The sequence below is a fragment of the Prunus persica genome, chromosome G8 (genome assembly GCF_000346465.2).
Source record: "Prunus persica cultivar Lovell chromosome G8, Prunus_persica_NCBIv2, whole genome shotgun sequence".
Classification (NCBI taxonomy): Eukaryota; Viridiplantae; Streptophyta; class Magnoliopsida; order Rosales; family Rosaceae; genus Prunus; species Prunus persica.
The window spans coordinates 14,264,041-14,281,306 of NC_034016.1; the positions used below are offsets into that span (position 1 = coordinate 14,264,041).

At 38.2% G+C, this 17,266-nt stretch overlaps 1 protein-coding gene across 2 annotated transcripts; it reads left to right on the forward strand.

Annotated features, from left to right (window-relative positions):
• Positions 533–15,334, forward strand: LOC18768293 (kinesin-like protein KIN-12D). 2 transcript variants are annotated; one of them, XM_020570800.1, is made up of 38 exons: positions 533–705; positions 806–1,508; positions 1,767–1,922; positions 2,028–2,111; positions 2,648–2,767; positions 2,871–2,984; positions 3,069–3,161; positions 3,274–3,434; positions 3,523–3,597; positions 3,696–3,783; positions 3,868–3,926; positions 4,054–4,117; positions 4,208–4,273; positions 4,353–4,538; positions 4,892–4,996; positions 5,081–5,316; positions 5,393–5,462; positions 5,558–5,623; positions 5,855–5,899; positions 5,976–6,055; positions 6,189–6,261; positions 6,548–8,209; positions 8,325–8,783; positions 9,094–11,847; positions 11,933–12,040; positions 12,136–12,257; positions 12,364–12,451; positions 12,611–12,685; positions 13,024–13,263; positions 13,348–13,446; positions 13,574–13,648; positions 13,727–13,785; positions 13,875–13,986; positions 14,076–14,186; positions 14,307–14,477; positions 14,621–14,686; positions 14,778–14,897; positions 15,016–15,334. In XM_020570800.1, exons 2-38 carry the CDS (start codon positions 807–809, stop codon positions 15,151–15,153), a joined length of 9,102 nt encoding a protein of 3,033 aa, XP_020426389.1. In that variant the 5' UTR covers positions 533–705; position 806; the 3' UTR covers positions 15,154–15,334. The 2 variants fall into 2 exon arrangements, with proteins under 2 accessions (XP_020426389.1, XP_020426390.1); XM_020570801.1 differs by having other exon boundaries at positions 13,733–13,785.

Below are 17,266 nucleotides of genomic sequence, written 5' to 3' on the forward strand. Positions count from 1 at the left end.
TCAAATTAGCCCAAGTGGTTTTAAGTGATTTTATGGAGAGAATCGCTTAAAATCACTAATGCTTCTTCCCAAAAATGATTTTGGCATATCTAAAATCACTCCTAAACGAACCCTTAATATGTACGTGAAAGGAGATTTGAACTTAAAAATCCTCTGAAATTATAAAGAGAAATATCAGGAAATCAAGAGTTTGATTGCCTTATATTTTTCGTAGTTTTAGTTTGAATTGTGAGAAATATAAAAAGCAGACCAAAATAACACTAGGGCTGTTTGAATTCGAATCTCATAGTTATAGGGCATGTGGCATGTAGCCGTTGAAATTTGAATTTACAGTCATTAGTAATATACCCCTCATATTTCCTTTTTTGACCAAAAAGCCCTCGTAATTCAAATCCCAAAACCGCGACTTCATTTGCGGGATGCGCAATTTCAAATTTAAGATTACATCTCAACCGTCCCTTCAAGTCCTTTAACCTTTTAGCTTTCAGAGCTCTGTTCAAAACTCCGAACAACTTTGAACTTCCACAGCGAGAGAGAGAGAGAGAGAGAGATAGAGAGAGAGAGAGAAATGCTCGAGCTCAAAACCAACAGCACAAAAAGGAAGAGATGAGCTATTGAATCAAGACCCACTTCCAGAGATTCGTCAGCAAAATCAATAATAGCAATTCGACAGCTTCATATTTTGTTTTTCAATTCTTCTTTCAGGTACGTATTTACATAATTTTCACTAATAAATCCAAAAATATGTAAATATGTTTCTCTGATATTCCCATTTCCTTGTCTTTGTTGAATTTCTGCACATCAGGATGTTGAGGGATTTCAAATTCCTCCGCTCAAATTCCCAAAAGAAAGAAGAGCCCGAGAACGTGCCGCCGATGAACCCAAAGGACTTATCGGCGATCCGAATCAGCTCCGAGTCTTCGAGAGCTCCATTTAACCCGATTCAAGAGCTCGCTCAGCTTCCCAAACCAGAACAAGAAGTGGGTATTCGGAGCAGGGTTGAAAAGACACCAACTAAGGCTTCCAAGGCTAAAACTTCTGATCCCACGTTGCCTCTTCGGACCCCCGACAAGCACGGACCTGGGTTTTCTACCCGGAAACGATTTGGCTGGGCCCAGAAGACTGAACCCAGTTGTATGACCACCAGTGATTCGCATGAAGTTGGGGCTAATTGTTCGACCCAAGTGAGCAGAGGAGGTGGTGGTACTGGAAATGGGGGTTTGGCAAATGTGACTCCTCGGGTAATGAGGACAGCTGGGAGGGCTGTTTCGAGTTATTCGGAGAGTAATTCGACGCAGACAACACCGACCAAGAGTGTTTCAAAGCCTCCAAATTCGGGTTTTCGGAATAAAGTTGATGGAAGTGTTGGTCCTCGAGGAGGGAACTATGCCGCAATGTATAAAGGGATTCCCATTTCTTGTGGTCCATCTACGGTGGTTAATACAGTGGAAGTGCCTCACTTTGATCTCAAGGAAGATCCCTCTTTCTGGATGGATCACAATGTACAGGTAAAAAGCTCAGTTTGTAATCCAATTTGGACATACATTTATTGTTTCACGATTGAGCTTATTTTGTATTCAAGTAAAAGGCAAAAATATGTTACAAATGAGCAATAGTGGATTTTTCGTTTAATGGTTTCTAGAGTTTTTATGTTCATTCTATTTTTCTATTTTTATGATTGAAGGAAATGGATTGGGCCAATAAAATTTGCAAACTTTCTGTAGTATATTGCAAGTTATGCTAATGGGATTGTAAATTTGATTTAGGTTCTTATTCGTGTCCGTCCTCTCAATAGCATGGAGCGGAGTATGCACGGTTACAGCAGGTGTTTGAAGCAAGAAAGTGCTCAGACAATTTCTTGGATTGGGCAACCAGAAAGTCGGTTCACATTTGATCATGTAGCCTGTGAAACAGTTGATCAGGTGTGATTCGGGACAAGATTATATTCTGATATACTATTTTTTTTTCTTAAGCTTCTACTCATTTGTGCTAGTTACATGTGGTTTTTAAATTTGTGAGTTTTGCAGGAAATGCTTTTCAGGATGGCTGGTCTCCCGATGGTAGAGAATTGCTTGTCAGGGTATAATAGTTGTATGTTTGCCTACGGTCAGGTAATCTCATGGAGTTGGGTACTGTTTAACCAGGAACAGAGTGCACCGTTAGTAATGTGAAGTTAATGCAACCGTGAAAGTCACACTTATGCTCTGCTGCATTTGGCCCTCATTCTTATCATCGATTTACATGAGCACTGGTTAAACTCGACTTGCTATTACCTAGCAGAGCTATGCAAAATATTGTATTAGGGAAAGTAAGATGGCTTAAATTTCTCATCTAGCGCCTTGAATTTTAGATGGAGGCCAGAGATATCTTTGATGCCTACCTAGTCCTATTTGTATAATCCAATTTCTCTATACATTTATTCTGTCTAGTATGTCATTCCTATTATTGCTTCACATGGTCAAAATAGCATGAATCATATGGCAGAAATTTGCCTACCATGAAGGCGTAGATAACATGGATGCGTATGCAATAGCATGTTGTATACTTCTCATAACTGAAAGATTCTTATTTAATTGAAACAGTTTAAGCATATGGTAGTTTTGTATTATTCCAACGTGTTTATAATGTTTGGGATTTGGTCTTGCAGACAGGAAGTGGAAAGACATATACAATGCTTGGGGAGATTGAAGACTTAGAAACCAAGCCCAGTCCACACCGTGGAATGACACCCCGCATTTTCGAATTTTTATTTGCAAGGATTCAAGCCGTAAGTTTTCTTAAAAACTTTTTTCTACTTTATCTCTTAGATTATACGTGAGTACATAGAAGTTTTTCACTATATGATTTTTACTTCATCTTTGTATATTCAGGAAGAGGAAATCCGGAGGGATGAGAAATTAAAATACAATTGCAAGTGCTCTTTCTTAGAGATTTACAATGAACAAATTACGGATCTCCTTGATCCATCATCTACCAATTTGCTTGTAAGTTGATTCTTTTACAAATGCATGACGTTTGATTATCTTGAAGTATTTCTCATTATGTTATCATTTACCTTTTGTTTTAAGCTGCGGGAGGATGTTAAGAAGGGTGTTTACGTAGAAAATCTCTCTGAATTTGAAGTTTGTACTGTGAGCGATATCCTGAGGCTTCTAATCCAGGTTTCCACTCATGGATCATAATCTTTCTCAGTTGTAGGCACACGATTCTCTTTCTGCGTAATGCACACATGCAGGCATGTGACTGAATTAAACTGTAATCTGTTGCACATAGGGTTCTTCAAATAGGAAAGTTGCTGCAACAAACATGAATAGAGAGAGCAGTCGTTCACACAGTGTCTTTACTTGTGTAATTGAGAGTAGATGGGAAAAAGATTCCACAGCTAATCTACGTTTTGCTAGACTGAACCTAGTTGATCTGGCTGGTTCAGAAAGGTATGTTTGTCAGACCCAAGCTTGTTGTATATATAATTATATATATATTTGCATGTCAATAACTCCTGACCCAATTGTTTTTCTGTAGGCAGAAAGATTCTGGTGCTGAGGGTGAACGGTTAAAGGAAGCTGCTAATATTAATAAATCACTATCTGCACTGGGGTATGTTTTTTTAATTCCTATCTTGGTTCCCCTATGCGTATTCATGTGTTTCTTGTTCTAGCCCTTCGTAATGTTAATGGGTGTTATTTCATTTGCAGTCATGTTATAATGGTTCTAGTGGATATGGCACATGGGAAGCTGAAACATGTACCATATAGAGACTCTAGGCTAACCTTCCTTCTACAGGTTATTTGTAATTCCACCTTCTCTTCCTTAATCAACTGTAAATTTCTTAGACAGAATGTTACTCTTGGTACCACATAAATGCAGGACTCACTCGGTGGAAACTCCAAAACAATGATCATTGCAAATGTCAGCCCTTCTATCTGGTTTGTTTTCTCTTCTATTTTATTTTAGTTAGTTTTCTAAAATCATTTGAATTTATACACTTCGTGACAAAACTTTGATGAACCTTTTTTTTGTAAATTTTACTAATATTTGGTCTATTGGTTACAGTTGTCAAGCTGAAACACTGAATACCCTTAAGTTTGCTCAGCGAGCAAAGCTTATTCAAAACAATGTAAGCATCATACTGTAACTAGTGTTTTTTAAATTATTAAGCATCAGTCAATTCATTGACCAATATATTTCTTTCTTTGTCACTGCGCAGGCTGTGGTGAATGAAGATGCTACAGGCGATGTCATTGCCCTACAACACCAAATACGGCTTTTAAAGGTGGTGCTGATTATCCCTGTTCTTTTATGTTCTATATATCAAATAATTAATAGTTCAAATGGTGTGCTTTCTGGAATAGGAGGAGCTTTTCATTCTTAAGCGTCACAATGTCTCCCGATCTTTATCGTTTGGTTCGACCAATATTGAAGACACACAAGTACGAAAAATTGATTGTAATGGAAATGTATGTGAAATGGACCTCGAGTGTGATGATGATTTTCTGGAAAATGGATCAAAAGGAACTGTGAGACTTTCCACCAAACAGGTATGGTTGCTTTGCTAGCTTCTATGTTGTCTAGAAACTGATCAACTAAATACCTAAACATGTGAATAAATCTATGTGTGTGTCTATGACTGTTTCTTCTTTAGCATCATGCTAAACATGCTAAATAGCTGGTTGTTCATGTTAATGACATTACAGGGTGCACATATATTAGGAATGTCTCATATATAAGCATCCCAAGCAACAGAAGAAAAACACTTAATCACTGTTAGATTACACCTTTCTATTTTTAGTTGTGGGACTGCTGTACTATTCTTGGGTTTACCATGAGCCATGTCACTAGATTTTCCTTGTTTTTGGAATCCTCACATTGGCTAAATATTACGGTGAATCAGTTAAAATCTTTGGAGACAACACTTGCGGGTGCTTTGAGAAGGGAGCAGATGGCAGAAACTACCATCAAGCAACTTGAAGCTGAAAACGAGCAGTTGAACCGTTTGGTATTTGTGCATTCTTTCTTTATTATTTTTCCATATGGAGATTTGGAGATTGTGGCTTAACTCCTTAGCATTCATTACTCTCAGGTTCGTCAAAGAGAGGAAGACACCAGGTGCACTAAAATGATGCTTCGGTTTCGGGAAGACAAAATTCAGAAAATGGAGTCACTTATTAGTGGTTCTATTCCTGTGGAGACTTACTTACTGGAGGAGAACAAAACACTCTCTGAACAGATTCTGCTACTTCAAGCAAAACTTGATAAGAATCCCGAAGTAACTCGCTTTGCATTGGAGAATATAAGGCTTTTGGACCAACTTAGAAGGTAGTTTTTTTCAAAATCAATCAATTTAAGAACTCTCCTATCCATTAAACTAATCTCTTCACTGTGGCATGCACAGGTTTCAAGATTTTTATGAAGAAGGGGAGAGAGAGATACTCTTGGATGAGGTATCTAAACTGCGAGATCAGGTACTTAAAGAAATAACAAAAATATGTTTTTTAATCCCCATTTTAGCTGTTGTTTATGGCTGGTATAACAAATTAAATACAATTTTTGTTTTCAGTTGCTTCAATTTCTTGATGGACACTCTAAGAACCATAGCATTCCAAATTTTAGTATGAATCCACAGGTTGGTTACTATAATTCTATTTGGTAATTCTTTATATTTTAAGTTTCATTCATTTCGGAATATATGGTGTCAATGAAAGGAAAATGGGAGTGGATTTCTGTTTGTGGCTTCCTCAAGCATTTTCCTTACCTCAAGCTTCCCCAGGAGCCAAATCCAGGGCTAGCTAATATTAATATACTTATGTTTGTGTGTTATCTTTTTTTGCTAATTATATATCTTTTATTGAAACAGGAAACCATGTGCACGAACAAAGAGAATGATTCCCTCAATTCAGAGGTAGAACTTACTCATGTCTCTAAATAGCCGCTTCATTATTTTACTCATATTAACATATTTGGTTTCATGGTTTCAGTTAAAGAATACTCTCCATGAGTTAGAGGAATGCAGGCGGAACTTAAATAATTGTATGGAGGATAATGCAAAACTCAGCAGGTTAGAAAATTTTGTCCTCCTGTTTTATCAATACATGGGGTTATTGATACACTTAGTTTCTGCCTTTATATTGGAATCCTTAATTCTTAAAGTAATATACTCATGTGGTTTTGTTCTTTTCCATATGTTGCAGGGAAATTGATGATCTGCGCACAATGCTGAACAATCTCAAGCCCCTTGATCAACACGGCGGTGTAGCTTTGGAGGTATTTCTGTCTTTAAAATGAGAATTTGTTTTATGGCTGCCAGTAAATTGTTTTATGGTAGAATGCAATAGAGCCTTAGTGTAATGAATCCTGTGGCCTAGTTTTACAATTCTTTATGGCCGCCAGTAGATTGTCTATTCAGGCTTATGTGACACGTGTGTGTTTGCTTTGCATCTTCTGTTGTGTGCATAGGCATGCTTTAGATTCTTGTATTTTATGTACAAGGTTTACAAGGAAGCAGTAGATATTACTTTCAGGATTCACTAAATCTACCTTTTGAATTCAGGTGCACAATGCAGTTCAAATTGAGGAGATGGAACGGAAGGATGACCCTCTAAGAAAACATGCGGAAGAGATTTTGAATTTACAGCTAGAATTGGATATTCTGAATATCATTCTTAAAGAAGAGAGGACTACTCAAGAAGAAAGGGTGTTTTTCTTAAATAGAGATCTTCAGCTGGCAAATGAAGAACTTTTTCTGATAAGCAAACAACATGATGATGCAAACAGCAAATTGCAAGAGGCTAAGTCTATTATTGAAGCTCTCGAGTCTCAGCAAATTCTGTCAATCAATGAGCTTGAGGATATGAGGAATAGTAACAATCATTATGTGCAGCTTTTGAGTGAACAGGAGCTTGAATTGAAGGCTCTGAAGGAACAACGTAATTTTAAGGAGTTTAGAGACTTATCACCTTTGAACTGCTCAAACAATCATGACTCGCGATTACAGGGAAATTTGAAAAGGATGCAAGATTCCCTTGAAAAAGCAAAGAGACTGAATACGTGGTACCAAAGTGATCGTGCATTTCAAGTGTCAAATGAAGAAGAAATGGATGAAGTCTGCAGGCAGGCTGAGGCTGAAACTGCTGAGGTGATTGTCTGTATGCAGGAAGAACTTGGCATGCTTCAGCAGCAAATTCATGATAGCCATTTGAAAGAATTGGAGATGAACAAAAATGTAATGATTCTGGAAGCTGAACTGAAGGATGTGCGAGAAAAGTTGTACATGTTGAACAAAGATAATGAAAGGTTAGGTAAAGAGCTTGAGGAGAAAGATGGGGAAGCAAGAACATTATCAGAAGAATGGGCATTATTGTCCAGTGAGATTGAAGAAGTTCTTTCTGATGGGTGTGAGGTACTAGATGGTGCCTCTGATCAACTTGACCTTATATCCCATTCCTTTCCGCAGAAAAGGATTTGGATTTTGCAACAAGTTGGAAGAATTGTACAAACCATCTGTGAAAAGGAATTTTTGATTGAAGAATTGAGGAAGTGTTTAGAGGATGCAAACAACAAGAAAAGTAATGTGGAGTGCATGCTGAAGTCTTTGAGAGGAGCGGCACTAGTTATTACTGAAGCACATGAGCAGGAATGTCTTGAAAAGGAGACAGAAATGGTCATGATGACAACGCAGTTGAATGCAAAGACATCTACAGTGGAAAAGCTGGAGAATAGAGTAAAGCTGCTTGAAGATCAGATAAGAAAAACATCAGTTTGTGCAACAGGTGCTTTTGTTGTTGTGAACAGATTAGAAGAGATGAAACTTGATTATGAAGACGCTTTAAAGCATAAGAATATTCAGCTTAGTGAATCAGAAGACTTGATCTCATTGAAGGTTGCCGTTCTCAATGATCAGGCAACTGTGATAGCAGAAGGAGAGAAAAAAATTCAGTCTCTAAGTGGGGAAGTTGAAGAGTGGGAGAGAACCTGCACCAATCTAAGGCAGGAGCTTTCTGAGGAGCGGCAACGTACTTGCACTATAGAACAGAAGCTTGAAGATGTTGAAGAGAAAAACATTTTGATGACAAAGGAGAAACTAGCTGAGCTAAAAACTGGTGTATCCACACTCAGGTCATGCATGAACACACATGCGGAGCATCAGACAAGTTCTGAAATGAAGAATTCACAAGTATCTTGTAAGACTTCCAAAGGAGAAGGAGGTGGATGGGTAAGTTAATGCTTTGCTTCCTGATAGCTTGATCTTGAGGTTCACGTCTATGTTGTAGAGGAATTCTTTGAAGAGTGTTCTGTTTTGTAATTGCTATGCCTAAATATTGTTGCAGATAGCTACGGGAACAATGATAGACCAGAATGGAAACAAACAGTTTGTTGAAGACCTAAGAGATGATTTATCTGAGTGTTCTCTTGAAGCCGGGAAGAGTATTAGTGCTAATATATGCACTTGGGAAAATTTGAAGTCTGACAGACCTTCCAAGGAAGTGAGTGGTAGAGATGTTACCATTATTCTTCTGAAAAAGGAAATAGAAGCTGCCCTTGATAGCTTAAAAGAGGTACAGGCTGAGATGGACAAACTACGTGAAGAAAACAAAGCGATGTGCAAGTCCGAGCAACAGAGTCAGGAAAGCATGAAATATCTCATAACTCAGGTCCTTAATCTGCAATCAACTATGAATAACTTAGAAAGGCAATCGAAAGTGAAGTTGGAAGCTCACAATCATAGACTGGAAGCATTTCAACAGATTGTGCAGGAAGCTGGCTCTCATTGGTGCCAAACGAAAGAGGTAAACCATTGTATTTTCAAATTCAATTCATTTTTGTTTCTTGGTTGAGCTACATCCTACTGTCTGACAAGACTTCCGCTTATCTGTGTGTACCCAGAAAAACCAAAAGCAACCTTCTGAGATAATAATGATAATATCTGCTTATACCTGAATCCATTGTCCTTTTCCATCCTCTTATGTTTTCTTTTTTGATAAATCCTCTTATGTTTCCCTGTGTTGTACGTAATTGTAAATTTATTTCTAACTCACTTGTGCGTATATCTTGGCATTGAACAACTTTATCAACTTCTTTGGTTTTTTTCCCTCGCAGCTAATGGAAATAGAATTTGATGATGCAAAGTTAGTTGCAGATCAGAAAACCGCTGAGGTCTCTTGCATTCTTCCTAAGTTCGAAGAGGCTCAGGATATCATAAAGGAAGCAGATATTATGATCAATGAACTGATGATATCAAATGAAACAATGAAGCTTGAAATAAGAAGGCTGAAGAAAATGGAAGCCTCAGTAACGAGTGACAGGGATATGTTACTAAATGAGGTTCAAAGCTTGCAGTCCATCAATCATCTGAGCAATCAACAATTTGCAGAAGTTGAAGAGTTGCTTGCCTCAGATATAAAGGAAACAAAGGCTCTGGTTGTAGAGCTGGAGGGCATGCTTGCAGAGGTCCAGGCTAATTACAACGAAAATTTCATGCTTTTAGCCTCTGATTTCCGCAGTGTGAAGTCTCTGCTTTCAGACTCCTCAAAGTTAGTTCGTTCATCACTTGAGGACATCTGGTCTGAGATAATTGTGAAGGATTGTGCAGTTTCAGTTCTACACCTCTGTCACATGGGACTTTTGCTGGAAACAGTGACTGGGCTGAATGCAGAGAACAGTCTGCTTCAACGTGGACTTTGTGAATCAAGTTCTTGTATAGCTGATCTGAGGCAACACAACATTAGGTCAAAAAGAGAGCTTGAGATGTGTCAGATTCTAAAGGGGAAATTACTGACCGACATTAAGAACAGTTTTGATCACATCACAAGGAGAGAAGAGGAAGCTGGGAAGCTTAATATGAAGCTCAACACTTTCGAGGAACAGATATCAGAACTTAAGTTTCAAGAGGAGTTAATGCTGCAAAGGTCTAATTATATGGGATCTCAGCTTGCTATTCTAATGAAAGAGTTCGATTTGAGCAACTCAAATTTTGGTGCATCCCTTCTGGATCAAGAGAAATTTCTGAAAGATAAAGAGGAGGCACTTGAATCTCAAGCGGAGTGTTTCATGATAGATTGGTGTGTGAAAGACTTTGAGTCACTTATCTTGACATCAGAATTAGAAGAGATGGCTATGCACAAAGTTGATATGGAGAGAGAGCATATCACTTGTTGTGTGATGCTTGAAGATTTGAAGAAAGAATTCATTCTTTCGAAGGTTGATGCACTGTTGAAAGAACAGTCCTTAGTGGATGAAGAAGTTGAGGGTGCTCATCTGCAAAAGGAAGCCCAAAAGGAGAGGCAGGATTTGTTGTCACAGCTGAACCAAAGCACTTTAAGGATCACACAAATAAATGAAGTGAACAAGGCTCTTGAAAAAGATATTCAGTTGCTAAAGGACGTTGCTCTTTCAAATGATGCCTTGAAAGGTGAACTTGGTGAAGTTAAGCAAACAGAGGTGAAGCTGTCGAGCCACGTTCAGGCACTAGAAGCTGAATACCAAAAACTACGAGAAGATTTAAAAATGAAGGAAATGAACTTAGAACTTTCTGCCCAACAGATTTCTGTCCTTGATCAGGACAACCAAAGGTTGCAGAATGATATTTGCATGTTGCATACCTCATCATATGGACTTCAAGGTGCTGTAGAGAAGAAAGATGCTGAGCTGAGCAGATTGAGTCACTTGGAGATGGAAAATGAGTCACTTAAAACTGAGATAGGGAAGTTAAATACAGAAAACAGCACGACCCTAAAAAATTTGGCAGAGAAGAATTCTGAATTTACATCTTCATTAAACCGTATAAATGTCTTTGATAAAGAAAACTGCAGGTTGCAAGATGAAATTATCTCGTTGGAGATTCATATTACTAATCTGGAGACTAATCTAAGGGTGAAAAGTGCTGAACTGTATGAACTCAAACAATCAGAGTCTGCCATTATGGAAGAACTGTGCTCAAAAAGCCAGGAGTTGCAGATCTGTCTTAGCAAAACTAATACACTGAAGGAAGAGAATGTTCTCTTCAGGGAAGAACTTTTGTCTCTCAAGAAAAGCAAGGATGAATTCCTCACCATGTCAAATGTGAACAGTAAGAAGTGCCTTGATTCAGTGGAAACTGTGGATTCAGTGAGTAACATATTACGTAATATTTTAAAGGGCGAAGGTTTCATCATTGTGGACAAAATGTTTCAGGAAATATGTGAAACTGGAGAGAGAATATCTGAGTTCATAGAGCAGGTCGATTGCTTAGAGAGCCATGCTAAGGAGCTGGTATCTGAAAATTTGTCTCTTCAGGCTGAATTACTAAGGAAGGATGACGTTCTTAAAGGATTGTTATTTGATCTGAGCATGTTGCAGGAATCGGCATCTAAGAATAAGGATCAACAAGATGAAATTGAGGAAATATTGTCTTCTTTGGAGGCTTTAGAGGATGAGCTTTCAGCAAAATCATGCGAGCTTCGTCAGGCCATTGCTAACAGCCAAATGCTTGAAACTCAACTGCAGGAGAAAACAGACGTAATCTCCACTCTTGAGTTTGGTATATTGGAAGAGCGCGAGTCTGTAAAATTGCTGTCCAGTGAAAACCTTGAGCTGAGAGCTCATATGGAAGATGCTTTGGAAGCAAAGAATTCTGTCGAGAAGGAGTTGACGGAGAGACAGAAGATAATTGAGAGCTTGAAAATGGAACTCCTGGAAATAAGTAATGCTCTTGACCAAATGAATAACTCGAATGAATCCTTGAGGAGCAATATGCATGAACTTGCTAGTGAAAAGGATCTTCTTCACATTGAGATGCTTAAGTTGAAGGAAAAGCTTGAAAGAGAACAAGCACGAGCGGATGAAATTGAAGCAATTGCAAATGAAGCTCAAGAGGTACATGCTTGTTCAGCACAAACAGTTTACTACTTTTTCTTCAAATTTACATATACTGATTCTAGTCTGCTGTACTAATTTTCAGATAGCTGAATTAAGAAAGAACTATGCTGACGACAAAGAGGCAGAGGTGAAGCTCTTAGAGAGGTCTGTTGAGGAGCTTGAACGTGTTGTAGACGTGCTGGAAAACAAGGTATGTCTTTGATTGCGATTAAGTCACGTGAATCTTGTTCTAGTTCTGTATATTATCTATCATATCATCACCACGACCTATGGACTCCTGCCTAGGTTGATATTGTTAAGGGAGAAGCTGAACGACAACGGCTGCATGGAGAAGAGCTTGAATTGGAACTTCATGCTGTGAAACATCAGATGCAGAATGTTGAAAATGCTAATGCTGACATGAAGAGGTTTAGAGCACATCCTCCCATTAATTTGTTTCAAGTGCACAAACACACTCAACTGTTTTGATAAATAGACACTAAATAATGAATTTTCTTTTTCTTTTGAAAATAGATATTTAGATGAGAAAGAGAAAAGCCTTCAAGAAGCCCTACAGAACATACAAATACTTGAGAAGGATATAGCTGAGAAGGATGCAGAGGTGAAGTTCTTGTAGCACCTGTACTGCAATAAATTCTAACTCTGATCTGAGCTTGCAACGTTGAACCATAGTTTTCTGATATGACTGTGGAGTGCAGACTCAATCATATCTATTGTGATTATAGTTTTGCAATATCATGGTTTTGTTTTTACCTGACAGATTGCCCAATTTAAAGCACATATCTCTGAGCTGAATTTGCATGCAGAAGCACAGGCTTGTGAGTACAAGCAGAAGGTATGGGAAAAGATTGAATCTCATTGTCTTGATGAACTTTTTAAAAACATATTTTCGTAGTTCTTCTGTTAGAGACCCTTCATATTCATGACAGTTACAGCAAGTTAGGGAGATTTCTGTTACATTTGTTAATACCCATCATTGCCTTGTTGTCTGTTACAATTCGGATATAACTCCCAGACCATTGCAGCTTATATAAAATCCATGTAATACTGTGTATTTAGATATGAAAAGAATCTGTTTCTACATGGTATCTAGAGCCTCCATTTTTCCTTAAAAAATTTCTGCTTCTCTTCCTTTCCATGGCGTTATTATGTAACTACAAAATCTGCAAACAGTTTAAGGCATTGGAATCCATGGCTGAACAAGTCAGACCTGAAGGCCATTCCACTCATGCCACAAGTTCATCAAACAAGTCAGAGAAACATGCCACAAAGTCTAGAGGCTCTGGTTCCCCATTTAAATGCATTGGCTTGGGCTTGGCACAACAGATAAAATCTGAGAAGGATGAAGAACGTACAACCTCGAGGGTCCGCATTGAAGAGCTTGAATCCTTAGCATTGAGTCGACAAAAAGAGGTAGGGCTTTACTGTCCTATTTGGTTCTTACAAATACGTTTGTCTACCACAAATTAATCCTGTTTTTCCATTTTGGTGGTGCAGATATTTACTTTGAATTCCAAATTGGCTGCTGCTGAAAGCATGACCCATGATGTAATTCGGGACTTACTGGGAGTCAAGTTGGATATGACCACTTACGTGGTAAATTATTTTACACAATATAACAAATATCACAGAATTATATTACTGATGCACAATTATGATTTACATTTTTAACAAAAACGAACTGCAATGATCATCTCACCTTTTCCCTTTTTGTGAATGCTAGTCACTATTGGATAATCAACAAGTGCAGAAAATAACAGAGAAGGCCCGGCTTCATAGTGTGGAATCCGAAGAAAAGGTATTCAGCTTTAATTATATTGAAACTCGGATAGATAACTTTTTGTTGTGTTTCGTTGTAATTAACTCTTTCATTCAGGAACAGGAGGTAGTTAAGCTGAAAAAACAGCTGAATGAATTCATTCAGGAAAGACAAGGGTGAGTACATGGTACTTCAAAACTTCCAAATTTTCTAGTAACTTTTCTATCTTCCATATGCCTAAGTTTCTTTAAGCCTCATATTCCAGGTGGCTCGAGGAAATTGACCGAAAACAGGCTGAACTCATAGCTGTGCAAATTGCTTTGGAAAAACTTAGGCAGCGAGATCAGTTTCTAAAAACTGAAAATGAAATGCTGAAGGTTGAGACTGTTTTTGAAACATTATTCCTTAAATAAAGTGAATCTTTTATCTTCTTTATTTCTTGGCTTATTACTTTTGATCTGGGTAGGTGGAGAACGTAAATCATAAAAAGAAGGTGATGGAACTTGAAGGGGAAGTAAATAAGCTGTCTGGTCAGCAAAACCTCCAGCAACGGATTCATCATCATGCAAAAATCAAGGCAAGATATTTCCAATTAAGATATTCTTGCTAATGAAGTCTAAGCACAGCATCTGTATTTTCTCTACTTATCATTTCTACTCCTAGCCAATCTGAGTGAGTCTTGTCTATAATGCAACAGGAAGAAAATCACAAGCTAAAAGTTCAGAATGAAGAACTAAGCACTAAGCTCCGGCGGACAGAAGTTATTCTTTCTCGTGTCAAGGAAGAGCTTGCTCGCTTTCGTGCTTCCTGTGGGAGGAATTCTTATGTTGATTTTGATGAGGAGCAACGATTGAGTGCCAAACTGAAGGTTAGTGTTGTCTTGTGTGTCTGTATGCGTGTGAGTGTGTGTGGGAGAGAGAGAGAGAGGGAGAGAGAGAGAGAGAGAGAGATACAGAGGTGCAAAATCAACCCACAGTTTGATGCCTGACAATGGAAGTTAATCTGCTACAGGAAACTGAGGAGGAGAAATTGCAACTAGCACAGAAATTGTTAGGCCTGTGTACTAGTGTTTTGAAGGTATGTTAAAAGGCCATGAGGTTACTTAATTCACTCTCAGAAGTTAGGAAACCAAACCTGGACTTATATTTTCTTTTGAACTAACTTTCAGGCTGCTGGAATAACAAAACCATCAACCCACATAAACCCATCCGTTGCTGAAGAGGCACTCGAGCAAATCAAGAACAAGGTTACTTTGATGGATAGAGAATTGCAGGATTTGAAGTACAAGGTATATAAAATTTTAGCACTGCAAAAGCATTTTGTTTATCTTTGAGCTTGTTTTGCTATACAGGAATGTACAATGTATACAAAAACTATGTTATGATCCTAATATTTTGTTTCTACAGAACAAAATAAGCAGTGAAAGAATTCGACTGTCAGAGCTCATGCCACAAGCTTCACCAATAAGCTCAAGGGCGGATGAGAATCGTCAAACTCCGAAAAGAATGTCCCAAGCTCCATATTTTTCTCCCTTAGATCGATGACTTTATTCTTTGATGTAGAGGATCAGAGTCTGGTTAGCTTTCTGCTAATATTTATATGTATACAAGTTGTGTCTTTCTAATGTCTAAAAGCTTTCATTCTCAGCTGTATATTATTATTTTGCGGTTGTGTAAATAAAACAGATGTGAATACACGTTAATACAAATTCAGATTTTTCCATTGTGTTTCTAACAATTTGGTGGCCCTTCAAGAAATCTAAAGTGTTTCTAACAAATGTGAACAAAATAATGATAGCTGGATTCTTGGTTTTGGTGGTGGTGGGCTTGATGGATCTGTGCATGTCTGCGTGTGTTCAGAAATTTAGAGAGAAAGACAGAGAGAGAGAGAGAGAGAAAGAGAGGGAGAGATATGGAAAGAAAAGAAAAGGGTGTGGTAAGTGAAAGAACAAAGCAAGAGGGATCATTAATGGTGAAAAAGTTGAAACGCGGTGTATTGGTAGAGAAAATAGGAGGGCTTTGTAGCACGCCACCGCCAACGAGTTTTACTCTCAGCAAAACGACAACAAACCCAGCTCTGAATTTCTCAACCTTACTCCCACAACTCTTCGGAATTTTACAAGTTTAATCTTCCGAATTTCATCCATTTTTGGGATCAGACGATAGTTCTTCAGAATTTTACGACGATGATGACGACGATGAAGAAGATGGTGATGGCGATGATGGTTCTGGGTAGGGGGTGGAGGCAGGGAGGGTGGTACGGTTTAAAATATTTTATTTATAGAGTATAGCTGCTCGGCTATACCTTTAAAATATTATACTTAAACAGTATAGCCGGGCGGCTATACTAGCCACTATACGTTTAAAATTTCTATTTAAAGATTACAGACCGGCGGCTATATTTTTAAAATATTATATTCATAGAGTATAGCGCGGCTATACCTTTAAAATATTCTATTTAAAGCGTATAGCCGTACGGCTATACGTTTAAAATATTCTGTGTAGAGAGTACAGCCGTATAAATGTCTTTGATAAAGAAAACTGCAGGTTGCAAGATGAAATTATCTCGTTGGAGATTCACATTGCTAATCTGGAGACTAATCTAAGGTTGAAAAGTGCTGAACTGTATGAACTCAAACAATCAGAGTCTGCCATTATGGAAGAACTATGCTCAAAAAGCCAGAAGTTGCGGATCTGTCTCGGCAAAACTAATACACTGAAGGAAGAGAATGTTCTCTTCAGTGAAGAACTTTTTCCCCTCAAGAAAAGCAAGGATGAATTCCTCACCATGTCAAATGAGAACAGTAAGAAGTGCCTTGATTCAATGGAAACTGTGGATTCAGTGAGTAACATATTACGTAATATTTTAAAGGGCGAAGGTTTCATCATTGTGGACAAAATGTTTCAAGAAATATGTGAAACTTGAGAGAGAATATCTGAGTTGAGCAGGTCGATTGCTTAGAGAGCGGAGTTGTTATCTGAAAATTTGTATCTTCAGGCCGAATTACTAAGGAAGGATGACGTTCTTAAAGGATTGTTATTTGATCTGAGCATGTTGCAGGAATCTGCATCTAAGAATAAGGATCAACAAGATGAAATTGAGGTAATATTGTCTTCTTTGGAGGCTTTAGAGGATGAGATTTCAGCAAAATCATGCGAGCTTGGTCAGGCCATTGCTAACAGCCAAATGCTTGAAACTCAACTGCAGGAGAAAACAGACGTAATCTCCACTATTGAGTTGGGTATATCGGAAGAGCGTGAGTCCGTAAAATTGCTGTCTAGTGAAAACCTGGAGCTGAGAGCTCATATGGCAGATGCTATGGCAGCAAGGTATTCTGTTGAGAAGGAGTTGATAGAGAGACAGAAGATAAGTGAGAGAATGAAAATGGAATTCCTGGAAATGCGTAATGCTCTTGACCAAATGAATCCTTAAGGAGCAATATGAATGAACTTGCTAGTGAAAAGGATCCTCTTCACATTGAGATGCTTATAAGTTGAAGGAAAAGGTTGAAAGAGGACAAGCACGAGCCGATGAAATTGAAGCAATTATTGCAAATGAAGCTCAAGAGGTACATGCTTGTTCAGCATAAACAGTTTACTACTTTTTCTTCAAGAAGCCCTACAGAACATTCAAATACTTGAGAAGGATGCAGAAGTG